General features: G+C 37.5%; 1 protein-coding gene across 11 annotated transcripts in view; it reads right to left on the bottom strand.

Annotated features, from left to right (window-relative positions):
• The window catches only part of BCAS3 (BCAS3 microtubule associated cell migration factor), a 497,109-nt gene that overhangs the window by 247,026 nt on the left and 231,990 nt on the right, over positions 1–18,093 (bottom strand). For 9 of the 11 annotated variants that reach the window (XM_032779316.2, XM_032779319.2, XM_032779318.2 and 6 more), the window contains 2 exons: positions 14,253–14,449; positions 12,265–12,362 (listed from right to left, as the gene is read on the bottom strand). In XM_032779316.2, the coding sequence (XP_032635207.1) occupies positions 12,265–12,362; positions 14,253–14,449 (295 nt within the window). Of the gene's footprint in view, positions 1–10,667; positions 10,782–12,264; positions 12,363–14,252; positions 14,450–18,093 lie in introns of all 11 variants that reach the window. The other 2 variants (XR_012657329.1, XR_012657330.1) reach the window with 1 other exon arrangement.

Genomic DNA, 18,093 nt, shown 5'->3' with positions numbered 1-18,093 from the left:
TGCCCCTCTGCTATGTACATCGGCCAAACTGGACAGTTCCTACGGAAAAGGATAAATGGACACAAATCAGATATTAGGAATGGCAATATACAAAAACCTGTAGGAGAACACTTCAACCTCCCTGGCCACACTATAGCAGACCTTAAGGTGGCCATCCTGCAGCAAAAAAAAAACTTCAGGACCAGACTTCAAAGAGAAACTGCTGAGCTTCAGTTCATCTGCAAATTTGACACCATCAGCTCAGGATTAAACAAAGACTGTGAATGGCTTGCCAACTACAAAACCAGTTTCTCCTCCCTTGGTTTTCACACCTCAACTGCTAGAACAGGGCCTCATCCTCCCTGATTGAACTAACCGTTATCTCTATTGCTTGCATATATATACCTGCCCCTGGAAATTTCCACTACATGCATCCGACAAAGTGGGTATTCACCCACGAAAGCTCATACTCCAAAAGGTCTGTTAGTCTATAAGGTGCCACAGGACTCTTTGCTGCTTTTACAGACCCAGACTAACACGGCTACCCCTCTGATACTTGACATCTTATACAAAGGGAAAGAAAGATTATTTATACATTTCTTCATATTTCTAAAATGCAACTATGGGCTTCCATCCTGTGCTCTGGTTGCCTGTGCCACCAATTACAATCACAAAATTACGCAAACACCACCACCCCCCAAAAAACAGCATGCTACACAAGGTTTGAAAGTTGCACCTTTCTTTCCAAGTTAAATTACTAGAAATGGTCTTAAGAACAGTAAAATTAGACAGTTTGATTATCTCAAATTAGTAATTTAACACAACAAAGAAATGCACAATTAGTACCGCTAATCAATCTGTTCGTGACTACTCACCTACATGAATTACCAGCTGAGAAAGCTCAAGTACCTGTGCTCTCATGATCTGACAATAGAAGCCCCTGTCACCTGTACTATACCGCCAATTGAACTAGTCTAGTAATTGTTACAAAAATGATCTATTAAAGGAAAAGAAGAGGGTATGAGCATGTTTACGAATGCAGTGAAAGCCTTATGGACGTGCTTCACATCACCGCTTTTTGTGACCTCTTGATTAAAAGGGACTGTTTCCTTGGGATTTCCTTTGGTTAAAGGGGGGGGGGGCGGGGGAATGAACATAAATAATCTTTCTTTAAGGGTTAAGATCTTTTCAAAATCACATTCAAGCTTTCATCTCAAAGTAACTGAGGCTTAACTTGTCTCACAGCTACCACAGAATCATGAATTCCGTGATATAAAATACTATATACACATGCAACTTTCTAGCATTTGGGGATTTGCTGCATGGGAAGAGAGAGAGGGGAGTCAGAGAGAGAAATGTGAGGTGAATGCATACGATGCTTAACCCAGAACAAATACCACTGACAGCCTTATCACTGGAGCACGTGGACAGCTAATACGGAGCAAGAGCCCAGCAATAACACTGGTGGTACACAAAGGACATCCCAGCAGAGATGAAACGAGAAACTTGATAAGAAATCACAAGCTTCCCATCCTGTCTCACTAGAGAAAGGGTTTTGTTTTTTAAATTTGAGAGCCAGGTTGAGTTTACATGGCTTGGCTACTGTGTGGAACTCCTACTTCTTGTTATTTACATTAAAAATTTAAAAAAAATTAAGTTTTTTGTGGTGTAAAACTTTTGACTTAAAAAAAAAAAAACGAGTCCCATGACCCTTCACTAAGACCACCCTAGACTTTCCCTAAAATTATGAAGAAAAAAGACAAATAATAATTTGGCTCAAAACGTCACCATCATTTTATTTATCTGGGCCAGTCTTCTGAAAGTAAACCCCAAAGTGGGACATACACATAAAGGTACACAGACATTTCAGTTAACTTGAACTAAACTATGGTTCAACTAGAAAACAACTGACACTGCTTTCTTCTGCTTCCATCCAGAAAACAGGCTCAGTTCTAGTTGAATTTTGATCTGCATTCTGGGGAGCAAAACCACCTCAACTGAAAGTGGGAAAAAATTCACTTAGTCTCTGTGAATCCAATCCCCATGGCTTTGCACTACTCTGCTTAAGCTATTATCTTAAGAACTCTTGACTTATGTTTCACTAAACTGGAAATCAATTACTAATGCTATGATCATGTCTGTTTTGGGAACAGAGAACAATGTATTATGGGATTTAAAAAAAAATATTTCAAGGTACTGGAAAAACTGGAAAATAACACTTATAAAACTTCCTTTGTAAAAACATTTGTCGGTTTAACTGAAGATCTGTCTTGAGGGAACAATATCACTCTTTTACTATAATAAAGCCCCAGTACAAAGTTTGAGTGTTTTTCAGTAGTGCAGAGTTAGGTAATATTAGCATGACTATAACTGGTAAGAATGGCAAGATATGGGATAGCAGGAAAGATGATCAATATAATTAATCGTACAATATTGCACAAGTATGTATGTCTGAAAGTCCTGTGCTGGCTGTATGTCTGCTCCCAGGTCTTCGAAGAATTGTTAAACAAAACAACTGAAGAAGAAATATATGTATCACAATACTCTATATCCGTAAATACATTTATTTTATTTAATAACAGAAGAACTCGCCACTACCTTCTTAATTACACATATTAAAATGCCCCTTGTAAGCAAGTTCTCTGTACCTTTTTGTGTGTTACCCACCCAATTATTTACTTAGAAAACATCAGCAGAATACACACAGTATGGAAACATAGCTCTTCTGGACTTAGTTAGTTTGATTTATCTATTCAATTACAGGAGGTGAGGAAAACAATATTCTACAGTCTTTAAATCTACTTAAATTCAGAGAAGGTGAACTGCATATATAAACATTTATAGCCATGGGACTAACATGACATTACGTATGGAGGGCCCTATTCAAGCTGCTAATAACTGAATCAAAAACTTTTTTCAAATCTCACTGTCTATATGATTTATATTTTTTACCAGCTAATGGGCCTCAAAATGCTCAGAAAGGAAATGTAAGAGGAACCTCAGACTTCTCCTGCCTCCATAAGTATCACAAGCTCTATTGTCCAGGAGCAGCCCTCCCCTGTGCGCGGCAGTTCTTTGTTCACAAAAGAGGCTACACCATTTGCTCTTGATTCACAAAGGTGTAAAAGGGCTCTGTACTCTCTACATCTAGAAAATCCATGTTCATGCTCTGTAGCAGTAGGTGAAATGAGCAGAATACATTCTTGAAGAATAATGCCTACCATATGCTAACAAAAACGAGCAAGCAAGATGGTTAGTATTCTGGGAACTGAATGCCTCAGGTGAGTCATCCTGTGATATGGAGTTTTTCCACTTTAGATCATCAGTCCAAATGTGTCCCTGGTCAGTAGTAACCAAAAGTTGTGGCCATCTGATTTTTCACCTGCCTACCTGAAACTAGCTAGCAATCTCACAGCATTTTCTAGTTGAGTAGCACCTGCATCTCAAAGAACAATCATCACAGATGAATGAGATTAATTCATTCATTTGTTGGCAGACTCAGTAGAAAGGCCAACGATAAGTGGGCATAGAGATTAACTACCTTCTGTCCCATAAAGAATGAGTCTTTCCCTTTTCACAAAGCCAAGGGGCAACGTGCACTGGAAACAGATACACGTGAATCTCATTGTGTGCTAAGGAGCGGCCTTCAGTCACCAGAGCTTTCAGTCATTCACCTTTCACAAACACCACATCCATAATTTTTTTTAGAAAGGCAAAAAATAAATCAGCATATAACAATTTTGTTAATCTCCTGCTCTACCCATGTCCCATCTGTCAATTTATTCCGTCTATACTTCTGCCGAGAGTTAACACCCACCAGTAGTTGCAAGACATTAATGTTACTACATGCATCCCTGCAGTTGAGCGTTTCCCAAGCCAGGCAATGATCCAGCAGCAAGTGCCCAATCAGCAGTGTCAGATCATTTTAATTTCTCTTCACATCTCCATAGTCTATAGGGCATAGCTGCTCCTAGAAGTAATCACGTACACTGCACTGGCATCTCCGAGCCCACTGCAGTCCATTCTGACTTAAGGCTGTCTTTAAAAATCATCAGTTAACATTTTTTCCAGCTGAATCGACTACATCAAGTTTAAAATCCCCCTGTTAAGTGTCCCCATTCTGCACTGCACAACTCACACAAAATGCCTCAGTTCTTCAAAAGCACATTTCAGTCAACAAAAAATTCAACTGAACAGACCCCACAAATTATTACTTGTTCTATAAATATAGTAAAATTCTTATTAACTAATAACCTACTAAAACACTTATTAAAATAGCTATTCTGCTACTAACTTTTGTTCTAAAAGGTATTACTTAGAAGAGCTAGAATTTACAGCCCAGGCATCCCTTTTAATGAAGCGACAGAAGGTAAAACTGCAGAACATGCACTGCTGGGTTCCTGTTTTCCTTGGCACCGAACAGGAGATGTCCTTTATAAGAATGGCTTGTTATATGACCATTATTAAAACCTCTTGATTACTGTGGAGAACTGAAAAAGGGACAAGTCCTCCCCCTGCTTCACAGATCAGCACCACAAACAGAGGACCTGAATGCAATCACTATCAGTAACAACAAACTACCTTTATACCATCCAGGTAATTACAGATTCAGGTCAAGGACTCCAGACCATATTGATTACACCTCTGTGCAACAAGGACCCTCCAGCACTGGCCGTCTCCACTCATGCAGGGGGATAGCTTAAGTATCTATGACGCCAAGATTCCTCAGGCCCTATCAACGCCAGTAACAGGAAACCAATGACCGCTCAGGCCTGTCAGCTATTGCCTCTGGCAAGAAGGACAGACTGGGAATTCATAATGTTGGTTACTTCATCTGCCAGCTGCATTCACACATCTTTACTACCTGAGTAACTGATCTCTGCTATTCCACGGAAACATTCCTAGGTGTATGGTATTTGGGAATAAATATTTGATCACACACAACAAAAAAGAGCTTGGATGTTTTAAGATGTGACAACAGAGGCGTTTATTAAATTCCAGGGGAGAATACTACGGGACAGTACAAGTTTGCCATGTAGTCCTTACCTCAGTGGTGTTAGTATGAATAATAAAAGATCAAATGAATAAAGTTTTCACTTACTTCACCTGGGGGGAAAAAAGAATGGATGGCTCAGCTGGTTATAATATGCCAATTGCTTTCTTTTGTCACCATTTATTGCTCAAGTGGCAATGCAACAAAATTGTTTCATGGGCCATGGGTAAATGTTAAAACAATCAGTTTTGTCTGAGAAAAAAATATATTGTTTTCCCTAAGTCTATATTTATTGTTAACTGAACAAGGCTATATTAATATCTGTTGTTGTATACTCCTGAACCCTTCTATACAATCTGTTAAAATTTGGGCTAAATTCCACTCTTTTTAAAGTCTTATCACTGATTTTGAATGTTTATCACTGTCAACCTGGAATTACAGTGCATTTAAATCCTGAAAGGGACATTCTCCCCCAGTGCCTGTGAGTAGTCTGTGTTCATTCAGGGACAAACATAAACTGAAGACATTTTTGCTAACTCTTCTTATATTCAAAGATACAGTTACAATGTAAATAAGTTTATATCCCTCACTGATCTAAAAAAACTACTGAAATTCAGAAGAAATAAAACCATTCACATCTGCACTTCCATAATAATAATAATACTAATGTAATCCAATATATTATGAGGCTCATGGATAGTACACCTCTACCTCGATATAACGATGTCCTCAGAAGCCAAAAAATCTTACCGCGTTATAGGTAAAACCGCGTTATATCGAACCTGATTTGATCCACCGGAGCGTGCAGCCCCTTCCCACCTCCGGAGCACTGCTTTACCACATTATATCCGAATTTGTGCTATATCAGGTAGCGTTATATCGGGGTAGAGGTGTAGTGCCTCCTGGCTCAGCTGTCAGTTCTGAAATATTACCTACAAACTAGGGGTAACATTTTCAAAAGCATCTGAGTGACTCAGGAGTCTAAGTTCCATTTTCAAAAGCGATGTAGGCATTTAGCAGCTTAAGTCTAACTGAAAGTCAATGGCACTTAGGGTCCCAGGTGCCTAAGTCACTTTTGAAAATGGAACTTAGGGTCCTAAGTCACTTAGGTACTTTTGAAAAAGGTACCCCAGACTCCTAAAGAGCAGATATTAAGCTCTGAACATCTTTGAATGTAGATACTGGACAATTAAAAGGTTCCTTTCGCTATATGGTATTGATGAGGACTAGCTGTGGTGTTTGTATTTCACAGTAAACATTCACAATAATATGGGGACCACGCAGCTGATGCTATAGAGATGTAGGCCTGGATCCTCTACTTGTGCAGCAGGCAAGCTCCCTTTCACTCCATTTACCAACTAGCAAATGAAATTGTTGAAGCTTTTTGTAATTCGCATCCATCAGCTCCCCTGGGTCTAGTTCATACTGAATCACAGCTTGCAAGTTCCATACTGTACACCCCACAACAACTCACACCCCCACTCCCACCTAGGAGTCCATGGAAATCACTTTGTGCTACATGCTTAGCCTATGCCCAACGAAGGCGGTACACTGAAAAATACAGACTGAGCACAGACTGAGGGACAGCCGCACGAACATACTTAAGCGTTTTATTTTTTTATGGCTAGAATCATAGGACTGGAAGGGACCTTGAGAGGTCATCTAGGCCAGTCCCCTGCTCTCATGGCAGGACTAGGTATTATCTAGACCATTCCTGACAGGTTTTGGTCCAACTTGCTCTTAAAAATCTTCAATGATGGAGATTCCACAACCTCCCTAGGCAATTTATTCCAGTGCTTAACCACCCCGACAGGAAGTTTTTCCTAATGTCCAACCTAAACAGCCCTTGCTGCAATTTAAGCCCATTGTCATATCCTCAGAGGCTAATAAGAATATTTTTTCTCCCCCTCCTCCTTATAACAACCTTTTATGTACTTGAAAACTGTTACCATGTCCCCTCTCAGTCTTCTCTTCTCCAGACTAAACAAACCCAATTTTTTCAATCTTCCCTCCTAGGTCACATTTTCATGTTTGTTTCTCTGCTCTGAACTTTCTCCAATTTGTCCACATCTTTTCTGAAATGTGGCACCCAGAACTGGACACACTACTCCAGCTGAGGCCTAATCAGAGCAGAGTAGAGTGGAATAGTTACTTATCATGTCTTGCTTACAACACTCCTGCTAATACATCCCAGAATGATGTTTGCTTTTTTGGCAACAGTGTTACATTGTTGACTAATATTTAGCTTGTGATCCACTATGACCCCCAGATCCCTTTCCACAGTACTTCTTCCTAGGTAGTTATTTCCCATTGTATGTGTGCAACTGATTGTTCCTTCTTAAATGGAGTACTTTGCATTTGTCCGTATTGAATTTCATCCTATTTACTTCAGTTTGTCCAGATCATTTTGAATTTTAATCCTATCCTCCAAAGCACTTGCAACCTTGGTATCGCCCGCAAACTTTATAAGTGTACTCTCTATGCCATTATCTAAATCATTATGATGAAGATAATGAACAGAATTGGACCCAGAACTGATCCCTGAGGGACCCCACTCATTCTGCCCTTCCAGCATGACTGTTAACCACTCATAACTACTCTCTGGGAATGGCTTTCCAACCAGTTTTGCACCCACCTTATAGTAGCTCCCTCTAAGTTGCATTTCCCTAGTTTGTTTATGAGAAGGTCATGCGAGACAGTATCAAAAGCTTTACTAAAGTCAAGATATTCCATGTCTACCACTTCCCCCCATCCACAAGGCTTGTTATCCGCTCAAGGAAAGCTATCAGGTTGGTTTGATATGATCTGTTCTTGACAAAGCCATGTTGACTGTTAATTTGCAAACATCTAGAAGATACTAAGGTGATAAGCGATTGCTTAATTATTCGCTCCATTATCTTTCTGGGTACAGAAGTTAAGATGACAGGTCTGTAATTCCCTGGATTGTCCTTATTTCCCTTTTTATAGATTTGTACTATATTTACCCTCTTCCAGTCTTCTGGAATCTCTCCTGTCTTCCATGACTTTTCAAAGATAATTGCTAATGGCTCAGATATCTCCTCAGACAGCTCCTTGAGTATTCTAGGATGCATTTCATCAGGCCCTGGTGACTTGAAGACATCTAACATGTATAAGTAATTTTTAATCTTTCCCTGTTTTAGCCGCTTCTGATCATACTTCATGTTCATTGGTATTCACTATGTTAGATGTTCAATTACCACCAAACTTCTTGGTGAAAGCCAAAACAAAGAAGTCATTAAGCACCTCTGCCATTTCCATATTTTCTGTTATTGTTTTCCCCCCCTCATTGAGTATCAGTCCTACCCTGTCCTTGGTCTTCCTCTTGCTTCGAATGTATTTGTAGAATAGGCAACATATACATTTTATACAAGCCTTTCTCGTAGGGGCAGGTTGCAAGAATTGATTTTTGAGAGAGCACAATATAACCTGATACACAAATTAAGGCCTCTATTAACAGAAGATGATAATTAATAGGAGTATTTATGCACTTCCCCAGATTCAGCACTTAGCCTGCTATGTATATTCATGTGAATCAGACTTCCACAATAAATTGATACTCCAAGATAGACGCAGTATTTGGCCTGCTCTATGTGCAGATTTAGACTGGAGATAGCTCTTTATAATCACCAATACCTAGAATCTTCTCAGAGCAGAGAAGCAAGTGATTCAGAAACAAAACATCCTCATCAGATTGCAGCAGCTGAACAAGTGCCAAAATTTGGGATTGAAATCAACACATGCATGGAAACTCAGTTGTATACTGCCAAACAAACAAACAAAAAATCATTTACGCTTTACCAAAAGGTAAACCCTAATGTTTAACTTTACCCAAGGTAACTCTTTATCAAAATGTTAACCCAATAAAAAGGATTTAAATATAACTTGAGCAAATAAAGTCATTTTCATTAAAGAAACCCAACAAAACCTACCTCCAATCTTTACTGTTAAAAACAGCTCTTCCATAATTTAAACATAATTTACTAAATTCTGTCTAACATAATACTTAGATCTCACTTCTTTATTACAGAAATGGACCTGATTCTATACTCAGTAACGCTGATTTTATTTTGGTATAACTCCATAGCTCTCATTGGAGATCTTCCTGATTTACATCAGTGCAAGCGGCCTATACTTTTTAAAATTAAGAATTATTTTAAATCCTGCCAGAAAATTTTACACGATAGCATGGTTTCGCTGACATACCTATAAAAGTTATCATTATAAAAATATGTACACTGTTGTTATGTTTAACACAAAGACAGAGCTGTCATCGGCAGGGGGTTGGTGGGTGAGGTTGCATGTGTGTGAGCTATTAAACGTGCTGCAAGAATAATCAAAGATGATAAACATGTACTTGCAATCTTTTGATGGCAAGACCAAGTGATAGAACTTGATAAGAGAGGCGCCACACTGGTCACATATCTAAGCAACAAGCAATCAAACAGCCAGATAAGCATCTTCATAAAGAGCAACAGACTCAAATGTATGGGTCAGAACTGAAGAATCACTTCCTGGTTCAGGCTCGGTAATAAAAAATTTATGACCTACTTAAAAAAACAAAAACCAAAAACCAACGACCAAACCTAAAAAGGTATTTGCCAATAAACTTGTTTTCATAAAGAATGTAAGCCATTTAGGACGTGCCTTCGTAATATCAGCAGGAAATAAGAATATTTACAGTACTGGTCTTTTGAAGACAAAAACGTAATGCAGCTCAAGCATGGTATTTAAAATAAAATCCTTACAGTCAAAACTGAGTTTAATGTCGTTTGCTGCACACATCCATTAAGCATTTTTTTGTAAATGAAAAGATGAGAGGGAGAGAGAATGAGTGCTAAATACTCTGTTTCTCATCAGCTGAACTCTGTTTCAAGGGCAGAACGAAACCTTGAGAAAAAGCACATGCATTTTGTTGTGGCTCCTTAACACTTTAGGAGAGGCCACATCACTAAACCATCAAATGTAATCTGAGCTATTAGGTGAGGTATTATCAGCAGAAGAAAAAAACTTTTGGCCCATTTCCAACCGTTGACAAGAAGGTGAGAGTAACAGTAGGGGGGAAAATTAGCATGGGGAAACAGTTTTACTTTGTATACTGACCCACCCACTCTACAAAAGTTTTTTTTCTTCTGCTGCTAATACTTCATCTAATAGCTCACCTTAATTAATTACTCTCGTTACAGTTGGTATGGCAACAGCCATTTTTTCATGTTCTCTGTTTATATATATTTATATATTACTACTATATTTTCCACTGAATGCATCAGAAGAAGAGAAATATAGCCCACGAAAGCTTATGCTCAAATAAATTTGTTAGTCTCTAAGGTGCCACAAGTGCTCCTGTTCTTTTTGCTGATACAGACTAACACGGTTGCTACTCTGAAACTTGTAAGGATTAATAGTTTCTGCATGGGAAAGAACCAGGGCACAGCCAATACAAAGGTTTCAAATAGAGGTTAAAGTCTCAGAATCAAAAATCAATTCAAATCCAAACTGTTTGGAAGTGGAGTTAAATAAAATACTGCTATCAGCACATCACTGGCAAAATCCATGTATTGCTTGAAAGAAACTTATGAGGTGTTATAACAAAACTGCATTGTTGTACAATAAATATATGTAGTCTTATAACAATACATACTAATTTTAATGTGGACACACATGTTAAAAGCATTACCAAAAAAAGCTCCATCCCATGCATATGAGCCACTGTACACAAAGGCTCCATCTACACTTCCAAAGTGGGTTGTTTAGCACATGGAGGTAGCCATCTTCTTGCATGCTTTATTGTCTGTAGCATAGATGGAACAACTCGGTTATAGAATCATATTAGAGAACCATGTTACAGGCTAGCTAAAGACTTGGGTCACAGTTCCTTATTTGTGTTGTTTTAGCCATTCTGGAAATGCCCCTAACTATGGTATTAAACATTTCAAATATACTGTCTGAGATTACCATTATGATCTAAGTCTGTTATGTGTTATTTTTAAAAAAATGACATTTTTCAGACGAACTACTAAAAAAATGCATTGGTTTTGATACTTGTAGGTTTCCCTATATAGCCAAGATAATTTTCTCAATATTTCATATACTTTTATTAAAAATATTCCCAGGACACAGCCCCAGATGTCTGCCTAGTTTCAAGCAGAGTTAACGTAACAACTTTAAAATTTCTGAAAATAGGGATTTATAATGTCAGTGATGACACAATCTTAACTACGGCATGTGAATGTAATTACTACACAATTATCAACACGGATCTAGAAAAAAACACCAAAATAAATAGATTTGGCACACAAACGTAATATCTTGGATTCAGAATTTATATCTATAACAAACAGAGTCCGGAACAGGAGCTTTCATTTTAACTCTCTTTAAAACACCCTTCACAAATCAGTTTCTTTATGTGTTGCAGTTTCCTTTTACAGTTTAAACCTCAATCCAATCAGCAGTCTCTAGGGATTTTCAAATCGCTAAAGATTAAAATCCTCTCTGACTCGACTGTTTGACTAATGCTGTGTGTTTAGTAATTCTGCTTGTGAGAGATTTTATTTGACAAAATCCTGCTGTGTGGAACCTTCACATTCTATACAACTGTATTGGAGTATAAAACCCCATTGCTCTTGTTCCTTTATACACAGTATACCATCGCACTAAGAAACAAGGGCAGAAAACTTTATAGCACATATATTATTATGCTGATATTGAAATAATCATAGTTTATTTAAAGTTGTTCTCCGTTGCAAAAGGAGTCTGTGAAAAATATTCCTGCTAAAGAAACATTGGTTAATTTATCTGATAGGGAGTGTTCACTCACAGACATTGCTAATATATACAAGGATATTTTTCACTGGTAGGTAATTTATAACCATGATAGACAGAGATTACTAGTGTAATCATTTTCTAAATTTTATGCTTTCACTAATAAAAACATTCCTGTATTAGCCCTGACACACCTTCTGATTCTTTAGATCAGGCACTTTGATATTCTGTTTAAGTAAATTGAACACATATATTGTATTTAGATTTTATGTCAGTACTGCTACTTCACAGTCGAGTGATCAAAGGCAAAATGAATCATCACCCTGGTAGCTTTCAATATAAGTTCATTAAATATAAGATAGCACAGACCCTACAGTAGATCTGAAAATTTTGATAGCTCTTTAAATATATGGCTTTGGTTAGTAACAACATGATACTGAGCAAATAAATAAAAGTTTGACAAATGCCATTAATGTCAAGCAAAACATGAAATCAACACACGTGCTTTTTACCTGAGGTAGCATCGATCATCGTTGAAACTCCTCTGCGATCAGAAACCGGGCGCGATGATCCTGGCATGCTAACAGGTTCAGAGCGAACAGGCTGAATCCTAAAATTTAAAATCACATGTTTCACTTGTGTCAAAATCACTGCTCATTAAGGTTGTTCTTAAATCAAGAAAGCTGAACAAGTCCAATCAGTTAAAGAACTATTTATTCTAAAATCAACTAAGTGTTCAAAGCTTTTATTTTCCACTGATGTATGGATCCAAGCAATGGATGATAAATTTCATGAAAACTAAGTGCTTTCATACTTTTTTTTAGGACTAGAGCTCTTAGAAAGCCACAGAGAAAAAAGTAAAAAAGAAAACCCTTGCTCCACAAATTCCCCTTATTGCCCACAGGTATGGTACGAGTCTTTGGCTTGGCAGGCAAAACTGGTTTGTGTGGGGAGCGAAAGGTTATGTGTTTAACTACCTACTCTCCTGCCAGCATACATCTTTCTTCATTTAATCAATGATTTTTATATATATATACACATATAATTCTTTAAATATCCGGCATCTGGACATCAGCTGGCTGGGTTCCAAAGAACCTTAGAAAGCCAGTTATACACATTAAGAGTCCAATCCGGAATATCCTTACAGAGGGGGCAATGTAATTGAAGTCAATGGGCCTACTCACATGAGTAAAAACTATGCACATCAAGTTCAGGGCCCAGAAGAGTTTGCATAATTTTCAGCAGGGCTGGTCATCTTCCACACTTGCACTGTTTTATTCGTGGGAGATGGGAATACAGTCTAAATCCCAGAGAGCCAATAACATGAAACTTTAGGTTGCAGAATCATCTGTTGGCTCTGAAAGATGTAGCTTGTTAACTCTTTCTAGCTATCATAGGGGAAGCAGAAATTTATGACGAATATGGCACTTTTAAAAAATCACTGGCTACCAATAAATACTAACCACCTCCCCCCCCCAGGAAGCCAACATTCAAAGATTGCTAACTTTAAATTAATGAAACTGAGAATCACTAACATCTGAAAGTTTTGGGGAAACATATTGAGATGAACTACTTGGTTCTTTTATTATATCCATTTTCAGCAGAGTAACAGCACTAGGTTTTACTCTGGCACCTTCTGATAATCTGTTAGCAACTGTTGACACATTGCAAGGAAGTCAACTGCTTCCAGAAAGTGGTGAATAATGTTAGGAAATCTTAAAAAGAAGAATGGAGGAAAACAAAGCAAACCCAATACAAAGTAAATTGAAAAAAGGCAAGGATATGAGTTACTCTTTAAGAAGAATCAGAAGTCATGAACCAACTAATGCAGCGACTTTTGTGTTGTTGCACTGAGATGTTCTTGCTGTTGGCAAAGAGGCAGCTAAAAATGCACCTCCATCATACAATGTCATTTTGTCAATGATAAAAAAAGCATACATGAGGGAAAAGGTTTTCAAGGCATCACTAGGTTCAAATCTAGTACCAGAATTTTACATAATACACTGAACAAGGAAAGAAAAGAAGATGGAAAAGGGGGAAAGACATTCCAGTAGTTCACTTAGTGTTCCAACACACTGACCCCTTTATAGTCAGCAGGCTATAAATCTACACCCTGATGTTCCCAGTCATGTTATAGCAAATGATGTTGCTAAGCAATGCAGAAACTGTGAAAGGCAATGAAGCACTGAACATTTTAGAGATTAAGTGCAACCAAACAAGACAACTGGACTTTGCACATCTTCCATTGTTATTCAGGCAAGAAGTGGCAACAGAAGGGAATCTATGTGACCACTGAAGACATCTGGATAGAAATTTTTATCATCACTTTGTCCTACATGAATTCTTATCATTAACAAGGCATGTGATCGTCTAAGTATTTGATCCAGACAGCCTTGATATTAATTGTTATGAGTTTACATGGAAGAATTTATTTGAGCAATTGGCTAATCCATATGTAAATAACTAAGAAACATTCTTGTAAAATTAACTTTATTGTTACCTGAGACTGTTGAGATCAAGGTCATCTGTATCAAAGTCCAGAAGAGGCTGTGGGGTGTCACTTGGACCATGTGACTGCAGCACAGAAGAACTGGATGAAATGACAGTTGTTTGACCTGAGGGATGAATCGTTTTGAACTGGAACTGGGGACCCATCCATAGGCGTCTGTGAGGTCCAGTGTGAGTCACTATTTCAACCTAGAAGAATAATGTACATTATATTGAGAAATTCCCTCAATCTCATGAACCCTCTAGAATCCCATGGCAACCAAACAGGAGAGAGGCATTTTGCTCCATTTCCTTAGGAGACATTTCAACAGAGCAAAATACAGAATGGCTTTGCTTATATAAGATCTGATCCTATAAAGGGCCTCCTGCAAAACTTTGAGAACCTTTGGTCCCATGGTCTCAGTGGGAGATGAAGGCACTCAGAAATGGACAAGGAGACTCTCTGCACCTTGCAGGATTCAGCCACTGATCAGGAATTAAATGGGCGTAGAACCTAAACGGGATTCTGGGTTAAACTATTTTAGAAATTAACAGCATTTTAACCCTTCAAAATAAAAATCTACAGTGAATCCAATTTTCAAATCTGGGCTCCCACACATCATGTCCAAACCTCGTATTTGGATCTTCATATGGGTGCTTAGGCACTTGAATGCCTGTATTAAACCTATGTCTTAATCTGAGCATCCATATGCAGGAGTCAGAAATGTTATTAAGGCATCTGACTTTGAAAATTAAGCCCTATGTGTCACTCAAGAGCAGAAAACAACTTCTCTTGATAATTTCAATTTTATAAATATTTCTAGGAGACAAAATCTTTGAATCCTCTTACACTGTTCTGGAACCCATGACATTCACCATGACTATTATTTCATATGACCAAGTTTGTACCTTGTTCTTACCATTGAGAAATGAATTCCATAGCTACGAAACTAACAATTTAGAATTTTTGGTGACAACAACAGAAGAACATAGTTCAGTCTTAGTCCACTTAGACCAAGTGAAGCAACTGAAAACCTTCCCCCATACAGATTTGTCAACAACTTTAATCCTGACCAGGTCAGGGAGACCTCTCTTTAACAGCAAGCTGTTACAATTTTGTTCAGTGCATCGTTCTGAAAGTTCACACTATAAAAAGCACTTCTTCACATGTATAAAGTGTGAATTGTATTTCAAAACAAAGTTGATAATTACTGTTGGCATTTCTGAAGCTACTGCTGGCAGAGACCATCTTGCTGAAAAACAACATCATTTGTAATAGACCATACAGCTCCAGCCATACACACATTACCACATATATACAATACAACCACGTATATACAATACACTTACTTTAGCAAGATAGCTAAATGTTTAACATATATGCATTCAGATGGAAGTCTGACAATTTAAACAAAAGCAAAAGGGTTTATTTTCCATCTACTAGGCCTCATACTTCCATTCATACTTTAAAATGGAGAGGAGAGTATAGAAAGTGCATGCAGAGTGTGCAAATTTCTGATGTTTGCAAATAACTTTAAACAAATTTCATCCTTTAACTCAAGGATACTTGCTCTTAATGATAAATGAAATCCATGGCCTGTCGGAATCTTACAAAATAGGTCATTTTCAGTAAGCAAAACAGGAAAGAGCATCCCAAAATATTTTTGGGCATGTGAAAAATGCCTTTTTCCACTGACACCTCAAAACCAGATGATTATCAATTTTTTCAAACACTAAAAAAAAGTCATCTCTAAGAATGCAAACTAGCATGAGAATTTCAATTAGTAAATTTTGTTTTGAAAAGATATGTAATTGTGAAAGTAGACACTTAGAATGGACAGGCCAACCCAGCCATGAGTACAAGACTATTAAGCCATAGTTAAGAATAACAAAGAATATGCAAAGACACTTTAATGTTTTCTTTTCCTGTTAGAGTTTCTGATTTTTAAACTTTGGAGAACAGGTATTTTCAAAAATCACAAAATCAGATAGCCTACTAAATTCCTACCATTTTCTATTAAAACAATAAATAACTCCACAAACAAATAGAAGACATCTGTATTTACATCTTATGGTAGTTTAGTTACATATATATGTGCCTTCCTGATTAGCATTGTACAGTTTTCTTTAACTATTATCACATTTCTGTGCTTTAGGTGACTTCTGATTCTCACACAAGGTAATTTTAAAGACTTAGAAAATATTGTTCCAAGGCAATTATTTGCAAGCCTGTGAGGACAGACGCATAGTCTCTGTAATACTACCTCTGTATTTCCATTTATCTTGGGGTAACTCAGATTGACTGTAGAGGTTTATAATTTAAGTAGCTTTTATGCAGCGATGTAAATTAGGCCACAGATAAAACATTCTGTATATTTTAAGCTTGAAACCATCAGTGTCATAGAGCCGAGAGGTAAACAGATGCCTTTGAAATTTTACCGAGGCTATGGCCAGATGTTCCTATTCACTCTCCTGTTGTGTGCAGGACAAACATATTGTATCTACTTCACACTGACAGCACACATTACCCACTGTTCTAATTGAAAAGTTGAAGTGAAGGGCAGTGTTTTTTCACTCCGCGCTGTTACTATTGATAACAACACTTTAATTTTGAAAAACATACATGCTCTTTGGGCTTAATCTAAAGTGGCTTGCTTAGAGAAAGCTAGGATCTTCATGTTCAAAAGTGATATCATCACTCTTTTCACTTCGCAAAAACTAAACATTTCGGATTCTCTTTTTGTGTAATAAGAGACCTTATTTGGGAATTTTTTTCATATAAAATATACTTGCTGCTCTATTACAGAGTATGTATGACAAGACTTGAGCAGCGCTGTGCTCCTATTGCTACTTTGAATCATCTTTTTATTAGCAACACACAATCCTATATGCTGTATCTCCACTTTACTCTTTCTCTGTAAACCATCTGCTACACTGAAGAATAACCCAACAAGTAACGTGAGCCAAGTTGTAAAGTCACTAAATGATGTTGGAACGTGGATTATGATATAACATTTGCATTGTAGCTACAGTATCTGGAAAACTCTTAAAAACTCTGGCTGAAATCGTGGCCCACTGGAATCAGTGGCAAACTCACATTCACATCAATGGGGCCAGGATCTCACCATTTGTCTTTACGCAATGACAAGATAGAGACAGCTTCACAAGGTCTGACATATCAATGTGAAACCAAAACTGAAATCTTAGGCCATAGCTTTGTGAATGGATCCCTGCAATCACTGGGGCACCATAAGACACAGATGTATACACCTGTGTAGACCTATTGCAGGACTGCAATCTTATTTGAGGAATATACTAGATATGGTTTAAAAGTCACTGGATGTAGCAGATCCTCAACATATCCATGAGGCAATGCAATACATCTGAAATAATGCCAATTAAAATGTGAAAGCTGGACAGAAGCACTGAAAGTACGACACCTACATAGTAATGTATCCAAACTGAAGAAAATTCAGGCTGCCTGTCAGGATGAATTCTGAAAGTGCTGGATAATTGCTTTGGTAAATTAAGTTATTTTTCATCATTTTTAACCCTTACAAAAATAAATGTCAAAGGTCAATCTAAAAAAAATTACAGAAATGGAATTTCACTTTATTATTTATATTCTGTGTTTGTAAGCTGAAGTTTTGCATTGAGCCAAATTATGAAATCCTTACCCCGTTCTTACTAAGGGAAAACGCATATAGAATGTAATGAGAATATTCCTTGAGTAAAAACTTAAAGGTTTGGCTTAGTATTCAAAATAGTTCATTCATACTGAGATCATCACAAAGTACTCCAGTTAACTAAGCTTCCAGTTTTAAATTAGGATATTCTATAACAACAGAGTTTAT

This window comes from Chelonoidis abingdonii, chromosome 20 (genome assembly GCF_003597395.2).
Source record: "Chelonoidis abingdonii isolate Lonesome George chromosome 20, CheloAbing_2.0, whole genome shotgun sequence".
NCBI lineage: Eukaryota > Metazoa > Chordata > Testudines > Testudinidae > Chelonoidis > Chelonoidis abingdonii.
This window is presented reverse-complemented; position numbering and strand designations above follow the sequence as displayed.